We start from the raw sequence: 16,727 nt of genomic DNA, 5'->3' as shown, positions 1-16,727 counted from the left end.
ACCACACACCGAATTAGCTGAACACTTTGCAAAATGAATCACTCTTGTAAAAACTATACACTTATTTATAAAAAAAATGTTTTGTTACCATATGAAACACACACGTTTCATATGACTTAATTCTGTTTGAACTAGTTACACACTGCTGTGCTTAACCTAAAACAGTTTTAGCAATTATACTTCTCAGTGATTAGGGCACTGTAAGTGAAGTACAGAAAGAAAGTGCAAATATACAATAAATTCACCAAACACTACACAAGACCAATGCTGCAGACTGATGAAAATATAATTTATTTCTCTCCATATAGCCAAATCAGTCAACATGTTGTAGCGTAGAAGCTGCCTCTCCTAAAAAGAATAAGGTTGGGCGCCAGACAGGCAAAAGTTAATCTACCTTAAACCTATCAAATGTTTAAATTATTTAAATTAGTTCCCTTTGGAGAGAGAACAAAAATCCAGCTGCTTGCTTACTTCAGTGCTACAAAAAATAACATAACCAAGGTGTTTCATTGTTCTTATATTAAATCGGTCAGCAACCACAAACAATTATCATCATCATCATTTGAAATTAATCATCAATACCGGTCTTCAGAAGTCAGTCAGTCTAATGACCCTAGGAGCTATGTTGTCGGGGGCATTTCGCCCCTGGTAGGGTCTCCCAAGGCAGATTGGTCCCAGGTGAAGGGCCAGACGAAGAACGGTTCAGAAGATCCCAATGAAAAGAAATAACAAGAACCCGAGTACAGGGACACCGGGGCCCCGCCCTGGAGCAAGGGCTGGGGTTGGGGCCCGTGGGCGAGCGCCTGCCGGCCGGGCCCAGCCCAAACCGGCTACATGGGTTCATCTCCCAGTGGGCTCACCACCTGCAGGAAGAGTCAGCGGGATCTGGTGCATTGTGGATTGGGCAGCAGACGAAGGCGGGGGCCTTGGTGGTCTGATCCTCGGTTACAGACACTGGTTTTTGGAACATGGAACGTCAAATCTCTGGCAGGGAAGGAGCGGGAGCTTTTGGAAGAGGCTGAGCGATACCGGCTAGATATAGTTGATCTGACCTCAACACATAGCGTCGGCTCCGGAACCCAAGTCCTTGAGAGCGGCTGGTCTCTCCTCTTTGCTGGAGTTGCTCCGGGTGAGAGGCAGAGGGCCGGGGTGGGCTTTTTGGTGTCCCCCAGGCTCTCTGCCTGTACGTTGGAGTTTACCCCAGTGGACGAAAGGGTTGCGTCCCTGCGCCTTCGGGTCGGGGATCGGGTTCTGACTGTTGTCAGCGCCTATGCACCGAACAGGTGTCTTTTTGGAGTCCTTGGGACAGGTGCTGGAAAGTGCCCCGAAAGGGGACTCCATTGTCCTATTGGGAGACTTCAACGCTCACGTGGGCAATGACAGCGTGACCTGGAGAGGTGTGGTGGGGAGGAACAGCCTGCCTGATCTGAACCCGAGCGGTGTTCAGTTAATGGACTTCTGTGCTAGTCACAGCTTGGCCATAACTAACACCATGTTCAAGCATAAGGACGTCCATAGGTGCACATGGCACCGGGACGCCCTAGGTCGCAGGTCTATGATCGACTTTATAGTCATATCATCAGACCTGCAGCCGCATGTTTTGGACACTCGGGTGAAGAAAGGAGCAGAGTTGTCAACTGACAACCACCTGGTGATGAGTTGGATCAGATGGCGGGGGAAGACGCCGCGCAGACCCGGCAGGCCCAAACGGGTTGTGAGGGTCTGCTGGGAAAGCCTGGCGGAAGAACCCGTCAAGATGATTTTCAACGCACACCGCCGGCAGAGTCAGCCAGCAACTGAAACAATTAATCTCCATCATCTTAAATTAATCATCAATACCGGTTAGCAGAAATCAGTTTACAGAAATTAAATAGTTCATTCACAGAAATTAAATTCACTCCGTAATCAGGCTCATAATAATGATAGTCAAAGGCTAGAGGGTGTGTGTGCAAGGGAATGAATGTGAGTGGCCAGGTGTGTGGTTTATGAATGAACACAGCAGTTTAGCTCAGTTCAGGTCGAAAGAGTTCAATTCAGTTCAGTTCAGTTCAGTTCAGTTCATAGGAGTTCTGTGGGGTGTGGATGTATGAGGGTGGGGTGAGAGGGTGTATGGAAGAATGAAGGCAATTGAATGAATGAATGCAATGGAAGTCAGTGGGGGGTTTGAGGATGAGTGTAAGTGTGTGTGGGTATGTGTGGGGCAGGTGAGTTGGGCAGTCAGCGAGAGAAGCCTGGAGAATGAGGGGTGAGCGCGGCCTTTGACCTGAACAGAGAGAGGTGTTTCGCTGAGATCCAAACCGGCCTGACTGTCGCCCGTTCCCCGGAGCTCAATCCCCTTCTCCTTAAACCGATCCTTTTATCATTTCTGTTGTTTTTCTTTTGCCACCTCCAGTTTACTCAGAGTTTTCAGTTCTAGATCCCAGTACTGGTTTCTTTTCCTTCATTTCCTTGTCTCACTTCTCACACTGTTTCTGCTTCAGCCTCCTTTGTTCTCCTTTGTTTGAGCTTCCCCCCTCTCGTAGCTCAGGTGTCTCTAATTTGTAACCTCTCCTCCCTCCTCTTGTGTGTGATGTCACTTCCTACTACCCTGCTACAATGTCAACATGGAGAATCACAACCAAACATGTCCCAGTTTTCATGCTACTACAGTAGTGTGCATAATACTGTAAGCTAAGCAAACATCAGATAAACATAAAATACTGTTTCCAGTACAGGTTGCAAATACATAAAAAAAATTTTAAAAAAAGAATCTGAAAAAAAACTGAAAATAGTTACAGAAAATACTAGACATTATCTCTTCGCCTGGCTGGATCTGGCCAAAGAATTTTATCAACATCACAGGCGATATCCTCATTAGCAAGACAACGTGGGACGAACCGTCTTGAATGTCGAATCCATCCCTGCACAGCTGCGGAGTCGATTTGGTCACAGGCCTCCTCCATGGCCTGAATGAGGGGTACCTGAGCCTGGGGCCGGAGATCGTAAACCCTTCACCACCATGCCAAGAAAAAATCTTCAATTGGGTTTCAATTGGGGTTGAAACCAGTTCTGGACCAGAGCAGAGCGGTGGAATGACACATTTCCCATATGACAATGTATTGCACCTTGTGCATTTGGTTTACTGCTATTATGATGTTGTGCAATCGGTCCAAAAATGTGAGAATGTGAGGTGTGTTATAAGGGCCCATATTGGCATGACGGAGGAGCGCAAAGGGTGACGTTACCCCCACGTTGCCCTGGGACATTGGCTATAGCCTTGTGGCTAATAATATTTCTGCCTCTCCTTCTTGCTTTTGTGAGGTTAAACCCTGATATCATCTATGTATATGAACTCATGCGGGATTTCCTCAGCATCCATCTGTAAAACTTTCTGAAATACAGTGAAAGACAAGATTGTGTCGTTCAGCATAGATCTATTATACAGTAAATTTACATGTAAAAAGGTTACATGTGTAGTATGCAACATCACAGTGCTAAAGTGAACAATACATACCTCCACATGCTCATGCCGCAGCTGTTTAACCCTCTCTGAATTCCGTTCAAAAGGCACTCAATAAAGTTGTTTCATTTGAACCTGATGTCTTTTCAGGATGCGTGCCAGCGTTGACAGAGAGACCTGATGGACATTATTGAAAATGGCATGGTCACCGATAATGTTGGCTTGAATTTCTCTGAGCCTGATAGCATTATTCGCCAGAACCATGGTTATGATCTCTCTCTCTCTTATTCTTGCATGAATATGGGCGCCCTTCCTCCTTGTCGTTCTCGACCCTCAATCCTATGTAGAAAGAAATACATGTAACCTACTGTAAAATGTCACAGGAATGGGTTTCAAAAGTGCTGATATGGTGCATACCATAAGCAGCTGATTACTGTAACTATAGACAGATTTTTTTTTTTAACCTATTTTACCTATTTTCTTTTCCTCTACCTCAATCTCGGCCTCTTCCTCCTCCTCTGCCGTGGATTCCCCCTCTCACCTTCACTCTTTTTCTTCTGACTCCTTCCATTTTGGTTGAAGACAGGTGAACTCACGTGCTGCATTTTTATAGTGCATAACCTGATTGGTGTGTCTACAATTAAACAATCATATGTTTGCATACCTGATGGCTGTGTTTAACCAATTCGCTCATATACGTGGTAATTTGACAGTCAGTGTTTTGCTTCTGTGTTTAATGTATAAAAGTGTGTTTAGTGTTTCACAAATCACTGTGTGTATTGTTTTGCAAAAAGTGTGAGGCTGACATTGTGCTTATAGTGCTGCAAATCTGGGCCGATGTTTTGCTCCTTGAGTGTAAAGTTTTGATAGTTGTGTAATACTTTTGATTTTAGTGTTTATGCAATTGAAAAAACTGTTACAATCCTCTGGAGCCCATCAACTGATCAGTGAAAACACTGAGCATCTTTTATTCTTAGCAACGTAACTTTATTAATGCATCATGTGGAGACAGGCTGAGAAAATGTGGAGCTTCCACACACCATCATCACACAGCTTATTTTGGATATTGGCATAAACAGATCTTCAGTGATAAAGGTACAAAAACAAATTGGAATAAAATAACCATCTCTAAAACAAGAAGAGTAAACCTGTGCAGAAGTCTTAAATGAAAAGGTAAACAAGTCTGTGAGGAGACAGGTGTGCAGCCTTCCTCTTCTATGTCTGTTGTCTCTGTTGTTGTTGTTGTTGTTGTTGTTGTTGTCTGTCCTGCTATCTGGATCATGTGCTGTTACACCTAATGTATGCATGTGGTTCACAGCATGAAATGTGGCTTATAGCTCAAAGAGGTCACATGCTACTAAAACTCATTGTGTCCTGAAGCACAGCTGATGGACATGAACACACACACACTCCTTCCTGTCCCACTTTCATCAGCTCCCAGTGTTTTATGTATGTGTGTCCTTAATCCTCCGCCACAGTCACAGCAGCATTCCTCATCCTCACTGTTTCCTTTTCCTCTCACATCAGGCTGATTACACATCTGTATAGTGAGCGTCAGTCATCAGGCTGATCACACATGTGCTGATCACACATCACACATAGTGAGCAGTTTTACAGCGTTATTCACTTTCTGGTATCTTCCATCAGACTCTGTTGAACCTCAGCCAACAGGTAACACTGTACTAATGTTCACTGACTTCATCTGGAGCCATCTCAGATGTAAGATTGATGATAATAGCCAATCACAGAAGAATATTAAAACTTAAATGTTGACTTTACAAAATCAAGAGTTTGTGTTTTATGTTTTATGTTATGACTTTGCTAACTTCATTAACTATTAAATTACACATTTCAGAAATGCACATGCCACAGGCTTTATATTTTCTAAGTTGATGAAATAAAAAGTAACAGTGCTTTGACAACAGTGAAATGGTGATGGTCAAACATACACCATTATACACAGATGTTTAAAAGCAGAAGTTTGTTCCACCACTTCCTGTCCCAGCTCTCTGCCCTGCTGTGTTCTCTTACCTGGTTCTAATGTTGTGACACATTTTAAAACAGTGTAAATAAAAATGCACTGCTTTGATTGACTGAGAAGAGTAAATATTTCCATTACAATGGTCTATGGTTCTGAAAGTCTTCAGTTTCTCATTAACAAATCTTTGTGAAACTTCATCAGCTGCACTTCAGCTGCAACATGTGTGTTTTGCTGCTTGAGCGCCATCTGCTGGTCAAAAGCTGAACAGCCGATATCCTGGACAAGTGTAGAAACCAAAGCACTGCTCGACACACAGGTCATCTTGTTTTTATTGGGTCAATGAGAGAAGTAGGAGCATTGTCAGCAGGTTAATACATCAGAGACATTTACATCATGCACATGAAAACTGCAGCTAAAGCAATAAACAAAACATACAGGAGATGTTTGGTCAGAATGAATTCCCTCAATCCAAACCAGATTCATCTTCCAGGGACAAATACACCCTCACTGTTTAATGGTCCAATACATGAAGGGGTTTCAACAAAGACAGAGATAGAGACAGAGCTTCACTCCACCTTATCTGACCCTCCTTCACTCAGCTCAAAGACCAGACTCCAACACAAACAGAGATGACACACACAGACCAGACAACACAGCAGCAGACAGAACATGAAGTGACAGATTGATGCTCACATGAACAAAGATGACAACACAGATTTGACAACATGACACTGTACTGTACACTGTTCACTGTATTGGACACACACACACACACACACACATGCACGTACACACACACGCACACACACACATCAGGAACACAGAGTAATGGCAAACCAGTGGTAAATTTCAGAGTCAAATCAAACATTTAGTGAAATTAAATCTAATGAAATCCTGCAGAGATACATTAGCAGAACCATTCCCTCAGAGCAGCACCACCTGTCACTAATATCTATGTAAGGCTATCACAGGAAGGTCTGCAGTGACTTCAAAGTAATGAACTTATTACAGAAAACATATGTTAAATAACTTCAACTAGTTTTCCTCATACAGTACAGGCTTCATCTGGTGCAGTCAGACTGAATGCAGCATAGAGAATCCTCAGGTGGCTGCGCAGAGGAGTCTCTAACAGGTCAAGATTAAAATCACTGGGGTTTAAAAGAAGCAGTTTAGTGAAAGTCTGAGACTGAGACTCTTCTCCAGTCATCTTGCCTCCATCAGCCAGGCCCAGACCACCAGATCGTGTTAGTGTCCGTGTTACAGGATTTTTCATCCTCATCCTCCAACAGAATCTACTTTGAATACTTCAGGGCCAGCTGCATGGGAAAATACAAATACACATTCAGATAATAAACATGATCATATGTTATTAATAATTTCTCTTGTAGAAGTGGTGTGTGTTGTATGCAGCTGTGTGTTTATGTCACCTTGTGGGCAGTGTCTGCAAACTGCTGAGCTTTGTGCATCAGCTCCACAGTCTTGTCCTCAGCACGAGTAAGTCTGTCTCCACGCTCCCCCAGAGCCACGTTAACCCTTTGGACTACATTACCCATAGTGCCTGTGACGCACTGCCCAGGCTGTCCTATTCATACACACAAACAAAATTATATACATACAGTGGAGAAAAGAATTATTTGATCCCCTGCTAATTTTGTTAGTTTAGCCCCTTACAAAGACAGGAACAGTCCATAATTTTTATGGTAGGTTTATTGTAACAGAGAGAGACAGAATATCAACAAAAATCCAGAAAAAAACCATTAGATAAAGGTTATAAATTAATTTGTATTTGATCGAGTGAAATAAGTATTTGATCCCTTACCAACCAGCAAGAATTCTGACCCCCACAGACCGATTTTGTGCCCATGAGGCAGTCAAATTAGTCCTGTCCCTTTAGGAAAGTACTCCTAATCTCAACTCGTTATGTGTATAAAAGACACATGTCACAGAATCAATCTCTTCCATTCAAACCTCTCCACCACCATGGGCAAGACCAAAGAGCTGTCAAAGGACGTCAGGGACAAGATTGTAAACCTGCACAAGGCTGGAATGGGCTACAAGAGCATCAGCAAGAAGCTTGATGAGAAAGAGACCACTGTTGGCGCGATAATTCGAAAATGGATTGCCAATAAACACCTGAATGATTCAGAGAAAGATTGGGAGAATGTGATATGGTGAGATGAGACCATATTGATCTCTTTGGCATTAACTCGACTCGCCATGTTTGGAGGTAGAAAAATGCTGAATATGACCCAAAGAACACCATCCCCACTGTCAAACATGGAGGTGGAAACATTCTGCTTTGAGGCTGTTTCTGAGGCTGACCTTAATCCCATAGAAAATCTGTGGAGGGACCTGAAACTTCGAGTTGCTAAGCGACAGCCTCGAAACCTTCAGGATTTGGAGAGAAGAGTGGACCAAAATCCCTCCTGAGATGTGCTCAAACGTGGTGACCAACTACAAGAAACGTCTGACCTCTGTACTTGCCAACAAGGGTTTCTAAGTCACGTTTTGCTTGATGATCAAATACTTATTTCACTCAATCAAATACAAATTAATTTATAACCTTTATTTAATGTTTTTTTCTGGATTTCTTGTTGATATTCTGTTTCTCTCTCTGTTAAAATAAACCTACTATAAAATATAAAAATTATGGACTGTTCATGTCTTTGTAAGGGTGTAAACTTATAAAATCAGCAGTGGATCAAATAATTATTTCCTCGACTGTATATACATGTATATATCAGAGGAACATACATGAGCTCTGGGGATCATGAATATTCACTGTGTCACAGTGTCACTCCAGTCATGGGGACCACTAATGCGCAGACTACATGTCAGGACAGTCAGTGTTGACAGGGAGATGGACAGATGGACTGAGGAGACAACTTCAAAGTGTGAACCCTCACAGACCAGTGGGGTTGGTGTGTGAGCACAGCCTGACAGTGACTGACATCACGCCGCAGGATCTCAAGGTGTCACAGCTGTTAGCTGCAGCTTCAGGTATGTTTCAGAGGAGTTTCCAACAGGTGCAGTCTTCAGCTGAAACCAACTGCAAAGACTAGACACACTGTCAGAAAGGAGCACATATCTAACACCTGAGAAGATGAGGATTTTAAAGAAATCCTCCTGATCCTGACCACACCAGAAACTGTTCTTCAGAGACAGGTTTGTCCTGTGCTGCAGTTTGCACATGAAAGGCAGATAAAAGGGATGTCTGTAACTTCTGCATCTAGGGGTCTTTCAGTCTAAACAATAACAAAAATGGCACTGGGTGACATATTGAAGTAGCATGGGATCATGGGAGTTTCACCACCATTAACGTCAGCTTCTCCTGGTTTGTATTCCCTCAGTGTCAGTGGTTCAGGAGGTTTTTGCACACAGCTGAATTATCCACAGATGTGTCCTCCTCTCCATAACAAACAGACCAGGGGATTTAAACCAGTAAAAACACTGAATAAAACAGTTTCACTCTAAAAATCTGTGATTCACTGATGCTCTTCAGTGACACAGGTCAGGGTGTCTCCAGCAGCTGGGAGCTGAGCTGTCTAACATTTCCTCAGCTTGTTTCTCTGATAACTTCAGATCCAGATGTCCAATGACTACAATCCTTCATCTGGTTCAAATATAGAGTTGAAAACCACCAAGGTGTAAAAAGTGTATTTGGCTTAAAACTAAATGTTGAGCTTCTGTCAGACAAACACACTGACACATGATCATAGAGGATATAATTACATTACCATGATTAAAATCACAGATTTCTCTGGCTTGAGAATTGGAATTGGATGGAATAATTTTGGATAATGTAAGAAAATAACTCAACAACATATAGAACATAGGTCAAGTCAATTTAGACATTTTAGTGTGGAAAAGTTTTAACATTTTTTACAACGTTTTAACAGATTATCTCTAATGTTACAGATTATAACTTTAAATCCATACATGTACTTGCTGTTGGTGAGAAACAAATGACTGATGACATGTCCCCAACACAGTTAACAAATTCACAACTATGAGTTCTTTGCAGGAGGTATCACCCTGCCGAAGTGAATGTGAGCAAGGGCCTTCACCTCTGAAGACAATTCCCCTGTGTGTTTGGCTGAAGCATGCTACTGTAGTCTGTTGTCAGATTAATGACAACACGTGGCACAGGTCGATTGAGGTCAAGTAGGAATTGCTGTCGAACTTGGTGCTTGGCCACAGCCTGGCACGTCTCCCACCCATTACACTGCCCCCGTCACCGGGTTCAATGGTGCACCGGGCTCCCTCTCAGTCTCAGGGTCCCCGGCTTCCTAAAGACCAGCTATTGTATCCACCTCCCCGAAATAAACAAAGTGTCCTCTCATCAGACCGCCACACCACAAAGAGGCCTTTCTGCTGCAGCAGAGAGGTGCAGCACAGTGAGGACAATAGACAAAAAGACAGAGGGGAAAATCACCCAGAGACACACAAGCCCAGGATCATGTGAACTGACCAGACATGGTAGTTTGCAGTGAAGGTGAGGAGAAAACCTGGGACAGGAAGTTTACTGATACAATAACCTGAAAAAGGTGTTAGTAAAGTTTGACCTCAGCCCCACCAAGCATCTTCTGTTGTCATGGAGACAATTCAGCTTTACGCTATGTCTCTCTCTCTGATAAACATACATTTAGTCCAGTGTTGCTTTTCTACTTCAACACTTTTCCCAGTTCCTCTCTCTCTGATAAACATCCATTCAGTGCAGTGTTGCTCTCCTGCCTCAACACTTTTCCAAGTTCCCAAACATTGATTTATTAGTATCAGCCTGCCACAGTATCAGCACTGACCTATATATATTGATTTATATGTGGACAAACCCAGTGGAACGTCAGTTTCTCCAGCGCTGGGATGGAAAATGACACAGTCACCATCTCAAATGGAAAAAAAAGTAGGCTCATACAGCCCAATGTAGCAAACCAACGATAAAAATAGCTCAACTGAATAAATAAAAAGAAAATAACATGATAAGAGTTTATTTTTCCGGGGTGACCCAACATCATTCAAACTACAGTTCCCATAACGCATCCAACAGAACCTTTGCATTAAACCCTCCCTGGCTGTTATAACCCACACTGTTCAATCTCCACAACTCCACCTTATCACACAGCCTTTCAGATATAAATAAATAGTCTCCGAGCACAGCTGGAGATCACCCTGATGACATCACTATGACATCACCAGTTATCTTCCCTGACTTGACTAGTAAACGACTATGATCAGTACCTGGTGATCGCCTTTGCTTTGCAACCATCATGTTCTTCATACGATTTAAGAAGGCCTTGCAGCGGTAGATGACCAGATTCATGGTGCAGGCATCTGAAAGAACAAGGACAGCCTGTTACAAGTAGAGTAATTCACATATGAATTAAATACGAGTCCTGAACTTCAGTGATCACTACCTCCAGTGAGTTTGGACTGGCAGTTGATGAACTCTGTCTGTTTGGGAGGAACGTAGCTCTTTCGTCGGGCCTGCAGCGCTCTGGATGTAGAGCCTGATGAAGAGTCACTGGGACCGGCTCCAGTCTCACGGTGAGCACCCTGACTCGCTCTCCCCTGGGGGCTCTGCTTGCCCAGCCTCCCAGCCTTTCCCAGAGTCCCAGCTTTACCCTCCCAGTAGGTCTGGCAGGCATGGAACAGGATCTGGACAAAGATACACTTCTCTGCTGATGAGCTGGCTACCCACTGGTCCACAGCATTATCAAAAACCAGGTCGAACTCTGGGCTGTCCTGGAAGAGCATGGTACAGGAGAACAAAGTCTATACTTTATTAGGAACAGCACACTAACACTGGGTAATTACTCAGTTCTTCGTGTCATGGATTCTCCAGAAACTTTCCTCTGAGACTCTGCTCCATGTTGATATGACTGCTGATCTGTCAGCTGAACATTCATGCTGTCAATCTCCTGGCGGGCAGGAGATTGGCTGGCAGGAGATTGGCAGCACTGAAGTGAAGGCTTCTGAAGTTCACTGAACTCACTGTAAGGTTGATGGAACCAGTTTCAGGCATGAAAGCATTATCCTGCTGAAAGTTGCCATTAGAAGATGGTGAACTGTGGCCATGAAGGGATGAACATGATCAGCAAAAATACTCAGAGAGACTGTGACATTCAGACCATAATTGATTGGTATTACAGTTTTTTGCGATTACTTCCACACTTTTTGCAATTTGGCTCATTGTATCATAACTCCACACGCTAGCCAAATAAGACAAAACACTTGGAGCTGAATATCTCACTTCTATGTCAAATTGAAATGTAATCTAACCCTAAATCCTTTTTCAAAATGGCATTTCTTAGACAAAACCACACACAAATGCACCATCTGAATGAGTCTTTCAAAGCAGCAAACCACTCTGATGACAACTGAAGAAAGCAGTGTCTTCAGTGTGAGGATACTGCTGTCCTCACAACTTTCTTTTTACAGTTTTTCACTATTGCAAAAACACAGTTCCTGAAACTAGGGCCCTGTTTGTCAAAGCTCCACACACACAAACCAAAACCATATACACGAAATACAAAACATCTTACATCTCTTGCAAAAGCAAACACTACATCAAAAACTAAATAAACTCTTCTAAAAACGATACTTTATCTTTCAAACTTTACACACCAACACCAAATATATAGATCTTTCCACCGCCAACTGCACATGACTAAATCTAAAACATTTTTCACATTCCTACTTTCTCAAGTATAAAAACACTATTACTGTATGTTTTTGATATATGATGTATGTTTCTCATTTGTAGCATGCTGTAAATATGAACACAAATGCAATGGGGAAACAAAATCTCTTCATTCTCAATACTGAACTGAAGATGACATTCTGTACAGTAGTACAGCAGTTATCTATCCTGTCTCTGATCTCATCTGTAAGAATTGTCCTATTTCCTCTGACCTGTCCTCTTGCCATTGCCTGTCCTCTGTGTCCTCTTGCTCCTCTTCCTCTTTCTGGTCTGACTCTTTCTCCTCTTGCTCCTTCTCCTCTTCCTATTTCTCCTCTTACTCGACCACCTCTTCCTCTAATTCTTTCTCCAAAATTGTCCTCCATTGTTGGTCACACCAAAGAGCAACCCTGACTCCTATTTATGGTGATCAAGCTATGATTTCTGTGTGATCTGTGATCTGGTTGCATGTGTCTTCTTATGTGATCTAAGCATTCACTTTTAGTGTGTAAGCAATCGGAAAAAACTGTAGGTCCATTCAGGTGGGTACACACTGTGTGATTTTGGGCTGTGCCAGATGGGAGACACATGGAGAGATCTTTGGCCGTGGCTCCTATAGGGTGGACCTACATGGCACTATGAGAGAGATTTGATGATGGCCATTGCCAAGTTGACTGAGAGCCTGAGACAAAATTCTGACAGTGTCAGAAATTTAGGATGACCGTCTCACAAAGTGGCTGTACGTTGTGTATCTTTTCCCTCAGGAATAGGTCCACATTCTCCTGCTCCTTACACAGAAAGTCCATTCTTGCTTCACTTCATTGTTAACTCCTATAGTGACACAGATGGATTATGCTTGCTGATAACATTTATTCTTGTATATTGACTCATGTCTGTGTCATAGCCTATATGGAGGTTTCTGTTCTTGGGGACAGGAAGCAGAACCTGACGTGGTCTTCTGCTGTTCTAGGTTGGACGTGTTGTTCACTCTGAAGCTTCTCTGCTCAGCACAGTTGTAAAGAGTGCTTATCTGACTGACCATAGCTTTTCTGTCAGCTCCAACCAGTCTGTCCATTCTCCTCTGACCTCTCTCATCAACACAGAGCTGCTGCTAACTAGAAGCTTTTGTTGTTGCTGCAGTCTGAGTAAAAACTCTAGAGACTGTTGTGTGTGAAAATCCAGGAGATCAGCAGTTTGAGAAACACTTAAACCAGCAATCATGTCACAGTCAAAGTCACTGATATCACATTTGTCCTCATTCTGATGTTTGATGTGAACATTAACTGAAGCTCTGACTAACTGAAGTCATATATATACAGTATATACACTGCTGCCACATGATTGGCTGCATGAATAAGCAGGTGCACAGGTTTTCCTAATAAAGTGATTGTTGAGTGTTCGTGTCTGTATTATAAATAAATGTATTATTACATATATGATTAGAGACTACTATTGGTAAGAAGAGAATGTGTGAGTGCTGCTCACCTTCTTCTGGTTGATGCCGTTCACCTGTCGGAGCTGCTCAACTGTCCACTGAGACCTCCTGGTGAAGGACGAGGAGCCCCCAAACTGCTTCACCTTTGTAATGAGGAGCTGATGTGGCCTTGTGTTGGTCACTATATAAACAGATCATATACAAAAAATGAGATCTCTATTGAAAGTCTTCAAAAAGACTTTTTGATAGAACACTTGATTTACATAGTAGCTGAGGATGAAAGCTACACACCACTGATCAATTTTAACAAGACTTTTGGTGTGGTGGTGTGAGTTTTGTTTAGTCTGAGACTAAGTCTGAGACTAAGTTCAGTAATCAACCCTCTATGGTTGTACAGTTAGATTTGGTGATAGAGGTTCTTCTCTTTGAGAGAGCTCTCAAAGAATCCGAGCTGCGACATATACAGTACATGAGCATTAGAAATGTAACAGGCGGGGGCACCTCGGCGGTTCACCTGGTAGAGCACATACCACATAGGCTTAGTCCTAGCCGCATCAGCCATTGGTTCAAGTCCAACCCACCACCCTTTGATGCTTCTCAGCCCTTCTCTCTCTTCCTGACTTTCCCATCTCTAACTCACTGTGACTATCACAATAAAGGCAAAAATATAATTTATTATGTACTTCTCTCTGAGGTCTAACTGACTCCAAATATTAATAGAATGTGATTGATATTAACCGGACTCAACTGTTTCCCAACCCCACAGTCGAGACAGTGAGTCTGGTCCTGAGAAGGTTTCCAACTGTCAAATACATTTTTTCTTGTCACTACCAGGTGCTGTTCATGGGGGACTGTTGGGTAGGGTACGGTCCAGACCTGCTTTATATGAAAAGTGCCCTGAGATAACTTCTGCTATGATTTGGCGCTATATAAATAAAATAAACTGAATTGAACTACATTTTTTACACATTAAGCTGTGTGGTCTTTAGTGCTAGTGGAAGTAAAGCAAGTTTAAACAAAACAGAGGTTAATGATTCTTCCCTTGCTGATCTTGATGAGGTGCTGTGGCAAGACCCAGTGAGGTGGCCAGATGCAGCCTAAATATTTACTTTTCTTTTGTCTTGTAATTTTTTTTGTGTATTTTCTCCTCAAATTTTCATTTTCTGTATGTTGTATTTGATGAAGCTTTATTTTTTCGCTATTAATAGGTGGGTTTTCTGCAGTTTTTTGTGCGGATCTCTGCCTGGAGAGAGTTCCAGAGGTTGATGGCTGCCACACTCAAAGCTCTGTCACCGAAAGATTGCATGCTGGTGTAGGGGGTGGAGAGTAGATCAGTCTATGAGGACCGTAGGTTCCAGGAGGAGATATAGGGGTGGAGGAGGTCAGACAGGTAATGGTGGCAAGACCATAGATAGATTTGTAGGTGAGGGAGAGGATTTTGTACTGAATAAGGGATTTGAGTGGAAGCCAGTGAAGTTGGATGAGGGTGGGCGTGATGTGCTGCCAGGGCTTGGTGTGGGTAAGAACCCTGGCAACTGAGTTCTGGACAACTGGAGTCTGTCCAGGGTTTTGCTGGGAACTCATAATGTAGGATGTACTGTGCTATAACCATAATGTAGGATGTATTTGACTGATTGATTGATTGATTGATTGATTGATTGATTGATTGATTGATTGATTGATTGATTGATTGATTGATTGATTGATTGATTGATTGATTGATTGATTGATTGATTGATTGATTGATTGATTGATTGGATTTGATTGGATTTGATTTGATTTGTTGTTTTGTTTCAACAGTATTTGTGTTAATGCACATATTTAAACTTGAACAATTTCTCTCAGCAGAATTCTCTTCATTCAGAACTATGATGACAATATGTGTTTTGGATTGAGCACAACAGTGTGTAGTTGGTTGAACAAGAATGTGGTAATCTGAATGTAGTGTTTGCCATTTGGTGCAAAAGTTTGATTTTGATCAAGTTTTTTTTATTTTTTTTAAGGTTTTTTTGGGGGGGTTTCTATGCCTTTATTAGGGTCACAGTGAGAGAGAGACAGGAAAGTTTGGGGGGAGAGAGAGAGGGGATGACATGCAGCAAAGGGCTGTGGGTCGGAATAGAACCCAGGCCGCTGCGGCAAGGACAGAGTCCCAATGGTACCAGAGCCACAAGGCGCCCCCAGTTCATGTAGTTTTGAATGCAGTGTTTCATTTTAACAGGATATACGAGGTGTTTTGCACTTTGTGTGTTTGGTTTTGTGAACTGTGTTAAGTGTTTTGAAAAAATGAGCCCCGTTTTCAAAATCATGCCTAAGCAATTGTAAAAAACTGTAAGTGGCTGCTGATCTGCTAACAAACAGTGCTTTATGTATATGTATGGATTAAATAAAAATGTTGAATGTTAAATGGAAATGTTTAATATTAAATCAATATGAGAGTTCAAAATATTAAATCTAAATGATACATGTCAATCTAAATGTCAAATGTTTAATCTAAATCTAACCCTTCTCATAACTGTAATTTGGAGCTTAATGTTGCTGTTAATTTCAGTATGGACCACTTTACAATTGGCACACCATATGTATGGTTTCATTTTATACTGAACTGAAGGTAACAGCTTGAAACACACTGAAAGTACCACTGAGCTGAAGACTTCAAGACAGTGATGTGTTCACTTACTGATGCACACACTGAAGTGTATTTGACTAGTGATGCGATTGTTGACTTAAAAACAATGTAGTGAATCTTTGAACTGACATGAAGGAAACAATTTATAAAAAAATAATTCACAAAATAATTCAATACTTCCAACTGCAGTAGTAAGACGGTTCATGAAGCCAATGATGGTCAGCATGAACAAGGCAGCTGGCATCGAACAGATGACATGAGTATGAGAACCTAATATTTAATATGAAAATACTACACATTAATTAACATATATTTAATATTTGTAATATTTGTAAACAGCTGTACTATGTCACTGGGATTTGGTGTGTAGATTTTCTGCAGCTCTTTATCCTCCATGTCCATTGACAGCTCTGCTCCTGCATCCCTGCCACCCTGTATTCTAAACAATGGCTGCTGTGATGCATCGCTCAACAATGCATCTGTTCTGAGCCTCGGTAACTGGGTTTAACCTTCACAGAAACAGGCTTAGTTGGCATGGGTGACACTGAAAAACAACACTAAAAGGTT

At 42.2% G+C, this 16,727-nt stretch overlaps 2 protein-coding genes across 3 annotated transcripts in view; one reads left to right on the top strand and one right to left on the bottom strand.

The window, feature by feature from the left end:
- The first annotated feature begins 834 nt into the window (after positions 1–834).
- Positions 835–2,242, top strand: LOC147818104 (protein CFDP2-like). Its single transcript, XM_087178637.1, has 3 exons — positions 835–1,183; positions 1,284–1,784; positions 2,205–2,242. Exons 1-3 carry the CDS (start codon positions 835–837, stop codon positions 2,240–2,242), a joined length of 888 nt encoding a protein of 295 aa, XP_087034763.1.
- Positions 2,243–5,731: 3,489 nt separating this feature from the next.
- Positions 5,732–16,727, bottom strand: part of stxbp6l (syntaxin binding protein 6 (amisyn), like) — a 16,416-nt gene continuing 5,420 nt past the window's right edge. The window contains exons 3-7 of one of the 2 annotated variants that reach the window (XM_023423758.2): positions 13,585–13,715; positions 10,835–11,162; positions 10,659–10,751; positions 6,848–7,002; positions 5,732–6,736 (exon numbers count right to left, since the gene is read on the bottom strand). In XM_023423758.2, coding sequence (XP_023279526.1) covers positions 6,713–6,736; positions 6,848–7,002; positions 10,659–10,751; positions 10,835–11,162; positions 13,585–13,715 — 731 coding nt within the window. In that variant the 3' untranslated portion in view covers positions 5,732–6,712. The remainder of the gene's footprint in view (positions 6,737–6,847; positions 7,003–10,658; positions 10,752–10,834; positions 11,163–13,584; positions 13,716–16,727) is intronic. The other variant, XM_023423759.2, reaches the window with a different exon arrangement.

This window comes from Seriola lalandi, unplaced genomic scaffold (assembly GCF_002814215.2).
Source record: "Seriola lalandi dorsalis isolate HSWRI2012SDOR001 ecotype SW California unplaced genomic scaffold, Sedor1 jcf7180002054693, whole genome shotgun sequence".
Taxonomy (NCBI): domain Eukaryota; kingdom Metazoa; phylum Chordata; class Actinopteri; order Carangiformes; family Carangidae; genus Seriola; species Seriola lalandi.
This window is presented reverse-complemented; position numbering and strand designations above follow the sequence as displayed.